The 11740-nt window shown below is 61.2% G+C and overlaps 1 protein-coding gene across 1 annotated transcript; it reads right to left on the bottom strand.

The window, feature by feature from the left end:
• Window positions 1–3766: 3766 nt before the first annotated feature.
• Window positions 3767–10723, bottom strand: TLX1 (T cell leukemia homeobox 1). Its single transcript, XM_042960345.1, has 3 exons — window positions 9869–10723; window positions 7657–7858; window positions 3767–5424 (listed from the first exon to the last, which is right to left on the bottom strand). The coding sequence occupies exons 1-3, from the start codon at window positions 10446–10448 to the stop codon at window positions 5202–5204; spliced, it is 1005 nt and encodes a 334-aa protein (XP_042816279.1). The 5' UTR covers window positions 10449–10723; the 3' UTR covers window positions 3767–5201.
• Window positions 10724–11740: the final 1017 nt, after the last annotated feature.

The raw sequence follows: 11740 nt of genomic DNA, 5'->3' as shown, positions 1-11740 counted from the left end.
CAGCAGTGGGGGGGGGCTGCGCCCCTTTTGTCCCCCAGCCCTTAACAGCCTTCTTGCACACAAAGGGAGGCCGGATTTCCATAGGCTTCAGGGAGGCAGCGGCGACCGCTGGACCTTCTGAGTCTGGCTAGGGTCCTCGGCTGGAATCCCGGGCGGCCCGCGGGCCCCAAGCCCAGCCTCAGCGCTCGCTGGAGGCCGGGGGGGCGGGCGGCGGAAGCGCGGGCCTAGGAAATCCCCACCCCCAAGCCGCCGGCAGTCAAGTTAGGCCCTCCTCACTCCGGGCAGGGGGAGGGGGTGTGGGGAAAGGGAGTGCCCTCGACGAGGTGGGGTGGGGTGGGGTGGTGGTAACCGCGGGTAGGAGCTTCTTGGGGTCGGGACCGCCGCGAGTTTGAGGGAACTAAGAATGCCAGTACTAGAGAGTGTGCGTGTGTGTGCCCAGCACCCGCACACCTGTAGCTCCCTGCCCTGGTGCCACATCGCACACCCCAGGGGTCGCGCAGAGGGTGGAGGTATGTGAGGTTGTCCACAGCGATGCAGGCTGTGACCGAGGAGATGAGTTCGTAGGCACCCCTCCCAACACAACATGAGCACCCCACCGCCTCCTCCACTCACTCACCCACCACCACCCTCTCCATCGAACACACTATCTTCAGATTCTGCTCTGATTTCTTTGGAAAATCCGAACCGGATCTAGCCCTCGCTCAGCTTGTGTCATCGGGCTCCCCAGGATAAGGAGTCCAGGCGTGGGTGCAGGGGAGAGGTGCCAGGGGCCTCCCTGGGCTGGCACTGGGCAAAGAATTCGAGCCATGCGGGAAAAGCGGAAGTGACTCGCGTTAGTTGCCAGGGCAGCGGCCTGGCCGTGAGGCTCCAAACTCTGAGCTGATTAGGGAGCAAGTCTCCAAGGACTGCGTGGGAGTGAGAAGCGTGTGAAGATGGGCACGAGGGGGGGGAGCTTGAGAGAAGGGGTCTCCTCCCGCATCTGGTCTGAGGGGCCCTCAAGGCAGCCCCGGGGCCCCAGCTCCGCACCTCCCGCGGCATTGCCTCCGATTCCCAACTGCCCAGCCGGGAGGGAGGTCCCTCTTAGTAGTAGTCTCATACACCTGGAAACACCTTGCCCGCCTGCAAGCACACCATAAACAGGATGCCCATCTGGGTCCTGGGCCCAGGGCAAACCCCACACCTGCCACCACAGTAGGGACGTCACAAGGCAGTGCTCAGGCCGTGCCCACACAGCCCCCAAGCACAGATCGGCACAAAGCCGCTATTATAGTTAACAGGTTGAGCCAGATTCTCTGTGTACCACCGGCGGCACAACACAGGCCTCTAGGACCCCAGCCCTGCCTGGGTTTCTGGGCCCCACGGGCCACCACCCACTCAGCCACCCCGCTGGGCTGCGCCTGGTCTGAGCCCGAGCTCAGGGCTCACTCGCCGTGCAATTTGGTCCGGGCAGTGAGCTCACTCAAGCCAAGGAAGGAAGCCGATCTTTCTGCCCAGTCAGGTTCGTTAATTCCTCTTCTCTTTCCGCACCTCTCTTCACAGTTATTCGGACACTGAGTTCCATTCCTATTTCTGAACAGAGACGACCATTTCCGGCAGGCGCGGTGGCCAGCCGGGAGTTGTGAGCTTTCTGCTGCGGGTTTTTGGCCCTGACTGTGACCCTCGCAGCCCCCTCTCCACCAGCCTCCGCCCCCCCCCCCCACCAGGGGCCGGGATGTGCGGGTTCAGCTGCCCCCGGCGGGCCCCGAGCCATCCTGGCCTTTCCCCGCTGCGGCGGCCTCGGCCGATGCGGGATTCGCCGGAGATTCGGTCCCAACGAATTCCCGGTGGAGACGGGGGAGTCTTGCGCGGCCCCTGGGCTCCAAGAGCCTCGGTGCCCCTGGGAGTCTGGCACCCCAGGGACGTCTCCCCCGAGGGCCTGGGCGCGTGGGAGGGGCCCCTGGAGAGAGCGCGACCCTGGCCTCCCGCGGCCAGCGAGCGCCGAGAGCCAGCGCGTACCCCGGGAGCCGGCGCGCGCGGAGCCGGGTGACCTCCAGGGCCGGGAGCCCGGCATGCGGGATGCCCACTTCCACCCGAGTCCCGGACAAGCTGGACCGGGTCGGAGAACGGTATGGCGGAGGGGGCATACGCCCGCGTGGTTATGAGTGTGAACGCTAGCTGTTTGTGAAGATCAGGGAGGTAGAAGGTATTTCGGGGAGGGGTGTATAATGCCTAATTTTGCAGTTTGTTTTGTAAAAGGGGGCGAAGGGTTCTGGGGAAGAACCTGGATTGGAGCCTGCTGGGGAGGTTGTGTTTGTTCTGGGCAGAGGCTCCCCACTCCTGACTCAGCTGGACAGTCTGTGGCCAGAAAATATCCAGTAGCCTCTGGGCCAGCAGCCTCTCGAGGGGGTCTCCAGGATTGGGAGGTGGGAGGAAGGCCCCAGTCTCCGCTGAAGTTCACAGACTCTGGAATCTGACGGGGGCGGTGGGGGGTGGGGTGCACTGAAGGTGCGTCTTACAGACATAAATGGAGAAGATACCTTGCCAAACGGAGAAGGTACCGGCCTGGCAGCTCCAGTCCCTGCAGGACAGGAGGGATCAGCTAGACCTGCCCAGGCAGAAGGAAATGAATTTGGTGGTTCCGGGAGGCCATTTCCGGATTTCTCCTGGCCAGGTCCTGGGTGTTTCAGACGGTGCAGGCGGGAGGCGGGCTGCAGACCCCGTGTTGTGGCCAGAACCTTCTCCCCAAGGCAAACTGCATGTCAGGGCCCTGCCTGGTCACCCAAAGGGTCTGGGGGGCGGGGCGGGAGGGCCAGCCTTAGTCCTTCGGACCCAGAATCCTCTTCTCCTGAGGAGATCAGGCTCCAAGGGGGCCACGGATGAGGAATGGATAAGCACGGCCCCACCCAGTCAAATTTCCCTTTGGGCCTACTAGGCTGGGAGGCTGCTGGGCTTTTTCCCCCACCCCCATGGCATGGCAGGTCCAGGATGGCGGCCTGGCAGGGGTGAAGGAGAGTGTCTCCGATGGTTTCTGTGACTCTGAACCCTCCCCCCCCACACACACACATAGCTCTGTATACCTGAACAAGTCCCACACCCACTCCCTTCTAGTTTCTAGCCACCAAGTTCTGTCACACTCCCATCCCAAAGAAAGAGCCTATCTCCCCCCCCCCCACTTAATTCCCCCAGGATGGCATGTCCTCAGAGCCTCCACCACCTAGCTTCTTTCAGAAAAAACAAGTCAGTTTTGTGCACCTGAGATTGGTCTCATAGGCAGAAGGACTGGATGTTACAGGGAGTGTTGTGTCCCATGGCTGCTGTCCTGGCTGGAGTGGGTGTGGGGCCCCCTGAAGGTCCCTAGGAAGTCACTTACTCGGATCTCTACTAGGCCAGACTAGTGCTGGGAGCCAGGAAATCCTACTAAGAGCACTACAGGATCCTGGCCCAATTACTGACTCACTGTGCTCCAACCTGTGGGGCTTACTGAGGAAGGGCCTAGAACCCTGGAACTCCTAGCAGATGTTAGTACCCCCCCCCGTGCATCACACACCCTACCTTAGACCCCCACACACCAGCAGTGCGCAACTACACCCACTCAATCACAACCAATCACACGCACTCACCGACAGGGACAGTCACCCACGACGATCCACACTCTCTACTTCATTTCCCCATTATATACTGTCACACACAAGTATATATAGTAAAATACACATCTCATATATGATTACATGTCACACATGATTACATATCACACCCAAGTGTATTCACACCATTACGGGTGATTCACGATTACAAACGTTCGCACATTTAACACAAAAATGGATTCACGAGGAGAAACTCACATGTACTCTCACACACATTGACACGGGAGTCACACACAGTCACAGATTTGGGTGGGTGGTCACCGGTACCCCGGAAGACACAATCACATTCGCACATGGTCACACAGACCACTGCAAGTTCGTATGTATGATGCTGGTTTCGATTTGCGACTTAAGCAGAGACAAGCACTTAACAATAGTTGCCAACACAATGACACGCTTAAACACTGTTACATTCACGATCAGTTACATCCTGAAGGTCCATGCCATCACAAACACACAATGCACACGCGCGCAACCCTCACACCCAAAGACCGTGTATCTTCTCAAGCATCCGCGTCCCAGGAGAGCCTGGCACTCCTTCCTTTCCTCAGGTCTGTTTCTCTCTGTCCCCCTCCTTCCCTCTCTCCAGGACCTGCAGGTCCTGGCCCCCGGGTGTCCCTTATGCCCAGACAGCAGCAGCTGCCCCAGTGGCACCATTTCACACCAAACCCAAGTAGCTGCAAGGTGCTGGGCTCAGCAAGGAGCAGGTAGCCCTGACTCCGGATCCGGAGGGTTTTATTATTTTTTCACATAAATTACACAAGCACTTTATAAAATGGTTACACAGAAAACACCTTATAAGTGCATAACTTAAGCTCCCCGTATGAACAGGATCTGGAGAAGCAGGCTGAGTCTGTGTGAAAACCTGCCTGTGCGTACCTGGGTGCGGCTAGGATGTGTGATGGGGGCCTGGAGGGCCGTGACGCTGTCGTGTGTGGGGTAGTGTGTCACAGTGTGGCCGTAGCCTCGTGTTTGTGAGAAGTGCCATGCTGTTCACAATGCAGCTGGGTCACCCCTAGCTTATGCCTGACAGTGAGAGTCAAGGGTGTGAAGGCGATGGCCCTATGTGTGCATGACACTCTGCCGTAGGTCCTCTGTGTTTGGCTCTGGGTGACACCACCAGAGACCGTGAAATCACCTCTGTGTGGGCCTGCGGGCGTCCACGTGTGATGGGGAGTGGAATACAGAGTTCTTCCCAGAGCAAGTTCAAACGACAGCCCCTGCTGTCCTCTGAGGACCCCAGAAACTTATTCCCCAACGTCCTCTGCCTCTCTCAGTCCCACGTTAAAAATCAGAATAAAATAAAATAGACGTAAACCGAGAGGACTCTGAACAGTTCCAGGGGGGCGCGGGACCACTTAGGCGTCTGGAACGAGGTCGCGTGTCCCTGTCTCCCGCGCTTTTTTTCCCCCCACCAAAGAGAAAACAGCGTCGGCAGGAGCTCCGCCGAGCGCAGGGGGCACCGCGTTCCCCTCCCGCGCACAGTCTGAAGCAGGAGGGGGTGGGAGAGAGTCCCGGCTCTCAGCCTCCGCGACCCCTCGGCTGGACCCGGGCTCTCTCCGGGCAGAGCGGGCAGGCTCACTCGCAGGCGGACGCCACGGACGTGACGCTGGTGATCTTGGTGGAGTCGTCAGACCACGGCTGCAGATTCTGCAGGGCGAAGAGCGAAGAGTTGTGCACGCATAGCGGGTCGGCGGGCAAGGGCTGCGCCAGACTCTTCTGGAAGGCCTCTTGCTGCAGCTGCAGGAGAATGCGGTTCGCCTGCTGCCTCTCAGCCTCACGCTCCTCCGCGGTCTGCCGCCTGCACCGGGGACAAGCCATTACCGACGTTACCGACGCTTCGAGCGCGCTCCCGGGAAACAGCCTGGACGAGCACTGCTTCCTTCACAGCCCCCAACTCCAGCTTGGGCCCCTTTAACACACACCCTAATCTTGAGGGTCCTGACTCCGACACAGACTGGAAACCCCACAAGTAAATGGAGCGCAGGAACCCCGGGGGAGCTGTGGGGAAATCCGCCAGGCCCAAGCATCTGGAGCTCCCCGTGTCCCACTAGCCTCGGAGGGCGCAGCCAGGGGTAGGGTGGCATCTCGCCTCTCCCCAGCTCTGCGGTGCCAAGCCTGAGGCGCCTCACCCTCCCCACCAGTCCAGGGCAGAGGCGGGAGCCGGTGGATTGCCTTCGAGCTGCTTTGCCAGACCTCTCTTCTCTGCGAAACTCTCGCAGCCTTCCTACCTCCTGGGCCGAGCCCTGTGCCCTGCCGGGACTCCCGCCGGACCAGCGCCTTTCTCCGAGGCGGTCCAGGGAGGCGATGACTCACTTATTCCATTTAATGCCTCCCCTCCACCCCGTCAACTGAGATCAAACGTCTGTCTCTAAGGTGGACAGACCTAATGGGAGTCCCGGGGGCCTCCAGAAGCAATTTGTAGGCGATCGATGAAGCCGCGCGAAGCCGGCAAGGGCCTCTCCCAGCGGTGGACGCCGGCCTCCTGCCCGCCGCCCCTTCTTGCCTTTAGCTCCGCGCGTCTTTCTGTGTCTCGCCTTCCCCTTCTTTCCTGCATTTCAAACTGCCTGAGCCTTTCTCTTCCTTTTCGGCTTTGTGTCCTTCTCTCTTGTTGTCTCTCACCCCACCCTCTTTGTTCTCTCAGAATTAAGAGAATTTGTTTGAAACGAAAATGAAGGTTTAGTCATCCATTGCTTTCTTTTATTACCCTAAGACTTCTTCAAGCTGCCCGGTTTTTCCTTTTCTCCCTGGGGTGGGGTGTTTATCTTTGCCCCTTCCCTTCTCTTCGCCTGACACTCTCGGTGATCCCAGAGCCCCTTGTCTTCCAGGGACCTGCCTCGCCCCCTCCTCTCGCCTAGGCTGCAGCCCTGGTGGGGCCTTGGGAACACTAGTGCCCACACCCCTACTCTGCCAGCCCTAGCTACCTCTTTAACTAGATCCCAGAGGTCTGAAGCCATATACTCCATTTCTTCCCCAACGACAGGAATGGGGTGGAGGCAGAGTCGTGGGGGCAGTGGCTTCCTGTGGAAGCCACGCCGGTGGAATCCCGGGCAGATCCCTCGCCTTCCTTCAGAAAAAGAGGAAACTCCAATTCCTTCCTCCAGCGCTAGGCCCACTGGGCCACGGCCCCGCGCACGTCGCCCAGACTCTCCTGCGCTCTCCCCCCTGAGGCCTGAGCTAGTGAGAAACTTCTGGAACCAAACTTGTGGAACCAAGTATGCGGGCCAGATGTGCGGGAGGGGTGCAAGTGGGTACAGCTGGAGAAAGCGCGGTGCTGGTGGTGAGTAAGGCTGCCTAGGAGTGTGGGACGTTGAGAGAGAGAGAGAGAGAGAGAGAGAGATGTATGCATGGTGGGGGATTTTAGTGTACTGGGTGTGTGACGGGAGAAGGGTAAATGTGTGTGTGGCGAGTGCCCGCACACACACAAACACACACACCCATCTGCTCCTAATTGATCCCCCTTTCAGTGGGACTCTCCAAAACCCCGCTGCAGCCGGTAGGGATTGATTTTCCTCTTCCAGGGTGGGAGACCGTCTGCGTGAGGGCCTGGCTGAGTGTCCGGGGAGGAGGGAGTCAGAGGGGCCCAGGCTGCCGGTTTGGGGCCCGGCAGCTCCGCCAGGAGCCCTCTCTGGGGCGGCAGAAACGAGGCGCAGGCCATCCGGCCTCCAGTCTCCGGGACGGAGGAGGCATGTCTGTAAGCGCTACTTTGTGCAAACAAAAAGTCCCTCAGCGTTCACTGATTCCCAAAGCGCGGACTGCAAGGACTGACTGTGCTCTAGCCCCGCAGGTTCCCCAAGCAGCGGCGGTGACCAGCCGCGTCTACACCAGCATTGAGCGTTAGGGTCAGAAAGCCAAGAAGCCTCCGGTAAAACAGAGCGGGGGCTCTCCAGCCCCACCCCGGGCATCCGCCTCGGCTGCTCCCGGTTCCTGGCGAGCCTAGCAGGGAACCGATCAGAAGCCGGAGAGCGGAGGGGGCGTGAGCGCCCCAGGAGAGACCCCGGGGCTGAGAACTGCCCGCCCCGCGCGCGCTCACCTCCACTTCGTCCGCCGGTTCTGGAACCAGGTTTTGACCTGCGCGTCGGTCATTTTGAGCGCCTTGGCCAGGGCGGCGCGCTCGGCCGAGGCCAGGTACTTCTGCCGGTGGAAGCGCTTCTCCAGCTCGCAGATCTGCAGGCGCGTGAAGGACGTGCGCGGCTTCTTCTTCTTGGGGGGCGTCCGGTTCTGATAGGGGTGACCTATACGGCGTGTTACAGTGAAGGGTGAGAGGGCCACTGGAGCGGGAGACAGACAGACGGCAGAGGCAAGCGGCAGAGCGTCAGGAGGCGTCCCAGGCCCGACTCCCCGCGATCAGCGAGCGCAGAGGCCAGACCCCAGGAACGGGGCCGCGATCCTCCCGTCAGCCCTCAGCTCCAAGCCCGTGGCGGGAAACGGCCCCCTCCCGCCCGCCAGGCGGACGCCGCTGCCGCCGCCACGGAGGCCTCCCTAGCCCCGGGCTCTCTCGTGCCCAAGCCAGTCTCCTTGAGGGGCTTGTCTGAGGCGAGCTAAAGGTCGAAGCCCCCCACTGCTCCAGGAAGCTGCCCAGCAGCTTGAAGCCGCATCTGATCAAGGCGGGGGTGGGGGTGGGGGTGGGGGTGGGTGGGGGAACCCTGGGTCCTGACCTGAGCCGCCACCAACACAGCAACATACACAGACACATCACATACCAAGGGGCAAATTACCTATCTATACACCCGGCCTGACAGACAGGCACACAAGCAGACACATACAGGACACAGGGCAACACAAGGTGACAGTCATTCACTCCCTCAGAACCTTCTTGGGGCCTGAAGCCAGATTAGGGCCGCCGGTGGCTCCCCTAGGTAGGCCCTGTGTGGAACAGCTTTCACCAGAGACCTAAGACCAGTGGGTTCCAGGCTGAGGGTTCCATCAGGGCCCTTCAAGACTGGACTGGCCTGGGTGGGTAGGGGGAGTGGAATGGCCAGCAGGCTCTGCCTCCCCAGGCCTGAGAGGACTTAGGTTGGGGTCCTGGGGTCCCTTGAGTACAGGGTCCTTCCTGGAGGCCCAGGGCAGAATGGCTGTATTGCCTCTGCTGACCCCCTAACTCCTTTCCACCGTTGGGCCCTGGAGCCCGAGCCCCATGGGAGTCCCACCTCGCCATCGCCATCGGCAGCGGCCAGTACCTCCCGCCGCCTCTAAGGCCCAGCCGGGAACCCAGGCTCAACTCGTGGCTACTTCTCAGCGGGCTTGGGAGCTGGGCTCGGCGGAAGGATCGAGGATCCTCGCCTCGGATCCCAGGAATGCTAAGGGGTAGCTGGAAGTGAGGCCGAAGCAAAGGGCCCGCGCGTGAGCGAGAGCTGAGTGCCGAGAGCGGAAGCGAGAGCGGAGGGAGCCGGAGCGAGCGGTGGAAGGCGCGGAGCAGGCAGCGGAGAGGGCGGCAGTCGGCCGCCGCGGAGTGCGTAATCGTCCCAGGAGTTGTCCTTGGGCCGCCGCCGATCGATCGCCGGTCAGGCCGGTGCATTATTCACACTGGAGGGAACGGGACTGGGCCCAGAGGGGAGGACGCCAGGCCGGGACCGAACGAAAATGAACCGGGAGGCTCAGCCTCACGCTGCCACCGACCTGGACGAAGCCCGCAGTCCGGGAAAGAGGGCCCACCAGCTCTGCTGCTTTACTCAGGCTTCGGGCCTCTGCCGGCCCGGCAAGCGCAACCGACACTGGAGCTCGGAGCGCGAAGTGAAGTGGGGTGTGTGGTGTGTTTGAGAGCGTGTGTGTTTGTGTGGGGAGGGGGACGAGAGGTGGGGAACCTGTTCTTTCCTAGCGTCTGATTCTGGGGCTCTTCGCCTCAACCAGAGAACGTTGGCCCGGACGGAAAAAACAGTTTGTTCACATCGGGCCCCTTTCTCCAAGATTCCTGAGCCCCAAAAGCCGGGGTGAAAGGTAGTCCCGAAGCTACATCCCCCTTCCCTCGGCCACACTGAACCCAGCGACTCCGAGAGAGGATCAGGGAGCGCTTTTCAGAGTAGGGGTCCTGCGGGAGGGACGGAGAGGGGCCCAGGACGGGAGAACTCTTCGAGCATGACGATTCCGCGAGCGTGGAAAGGTGGCAGGCGGCTGAACTCGGGGGAAGCACCGAGAGGAGCTGGGTAACCTGGTGCGTAGAGGGGGCTGCGGGAGCCACCGGGCAGGGGAAAGGTAGCGCAGAGCCCGGGCCGCGGCCAGGCGGGGCGCGCGCCGGCCGGACTCACCTGTGAACCTGTCCTTTGTGTATCTGCGGTTACTCTCCATCCAGGGGAAGGTGAGGCCGGTGAGGTTGTTGACACCCGGCACAGCAGGCACGGAGGGAACGGTGGGCAAGCCGGTAGCCAGAGGCTGGGGGTGGGCCACCGCTCCAGCTAGCGGCCTATGAGCCGGCACCCGGATCACCCCTGCAGCGCTCAGCGCCCCCCCGCCGCCGCCGCCGCCGCCCCCGCCGCCGCCGCCTCCCGGACCGGGGCCGCCCGCCAAGGCCATGTTCACGTTGTAGGAGCCAGCCAGCGGGCCCATGCTGCAGGCGCCGCCGCCGCCGCTAGTAGGGCCACCAGGGCCGCTGGGGCCGCCGGCACCATAGGCCCCCGCGCCCCCGGCCCCCGCCCCGGCCGCGGGGCCCCCGCCGCCGTAAGCGTAGGCTCCTCCAACCAAACAGCCAAGGCCGTATTCTCCGTCCTGGAGGCGCGAGGCGGGCCCCATGCAGCCGCCTTGGTCCGGGCTGTTGAGGATCTGGTCGATGCCGAAGCTGATGGGCTCCGCATGGCCGGGGTGGAGATGGTGCGGACCCAGGTGCTCCATGCTGGCCCCCGGCCCCGGCCCCGCGGGGGGGGGGGCCTGGGCGGCGGCGATCGCTGTGTTTAGCTCGGGGGGCAGCGCGCAGGGGCGCGGAGGCGGCAGCCGCTCCCGGCTGCGCGGGGACTTGGAAGCGAAGTGCGCAGAGGGCTAAAGTAGGGGGGAGGGGAAAGAGAGAGGGGGCGCCGTATTCTTCCCCTCTCAGGCTGCTCCTTCCCCTCTCCGTCTGCTAGCTCGATGTTGACTCTGGGACATCAATCACCGGGCGAAAAAGCCCGGTGCAAGCGAGCCTAGCCGTTTCGGCCGGGTCTCTCCATTGGCTGTGCGTGGAGAGGAGCGGGGTGAATGACAGCGCGGGGGAGGGGCGGAGAGGGGGAGAGGGAGGCCGGGAGCCGAGACGGATGCAGGAGCCAGAGACAGAGGGACGGAGACCGAGGCACCGAGAAGTAGTTCAGGAAGAGAGAGAAGAGATTCAGAGACTTAAAAGGAGAAAAAGAACAGGAGGCGGCCATTCCCAGAGACCGATAAACAGACGGACCCAAGGAGGTGGAGGATAGAGCCCTCTTCCCGGTGTGGCAGGAGTCTCCCCTCACTTTGAATGGGGCCAAAGAGGTCCAGCCCACTAGGCCTCTGGGGAAGGGTGTCCCTGCGCTACTGGAGAATCTCCCCAAGGGCTCAGCTGGGAAACACCTGTCCTTCAACAAGAGGATTTACTGCAAACTTCAAGTCTGGCTTGTTAGAAAGTAGAAGACTGTCTACTTCCCAGGTATGGAGCCCAGGCCCCTGAGGCAGGAAGGTGAGTTCAGGCTTGTCCTTTTTAAAAACACAGGCCTATGAACAACCGGCTGTAGGTTGTTGAAAAAAATCAACAACCACCCCAACCCAGCCTATTTAGAGAAACTGAGGAAAGGAAGACTTCCTGAGAGGAAGGCAAAAGTCAAGAGAGGTGGCCTGGGGCTTGTTTCCAGGGGGCCCATGCCTCAAGATACCCCTTTCCTTTTAAATAAACACGCCCCAAAGAAGCAGTACCCACAGTATGCGAATGAATTCAATCAGATTGTTTTCACCTAGCAACTAGCACGGGGCTGGCTATTCCAAGCAAGAAACCTTTGGACTGTGGTGAGGGGAAGGAGTTATTTTCTTACTTTTGGAATCCTGGGAGGGAGGCCTGGGGACTTAAGGCAGTGGTGGTGGGGGGGGAGGCTAGGGTTGGTGGGACCAAGATCAGGGAAGTGTATCTGGACAAATTTAGGCCTTTTAAAGTTTTGACTGTGGCTGACTGGCTTACAGCCCAGGAG

This window comes from Panthera tigris, chromosome D2, assembly GCF_018350195.1.
Source record: "Panthera tigris isolate Pti1 chromosome D2, P.tigris_Pti1_mat1.1, whole genome shotgun sequence".
In the NCBI taxonomy this organism is placed as follows: Eukaryota; Metazoa; Chordata; class Mammalia; order Carnivora; family Felidae; genus Panthera; species Panthera tigris.
This window is presented reverse-complemented; position numbering and strand designations above follow the sequence as displayed.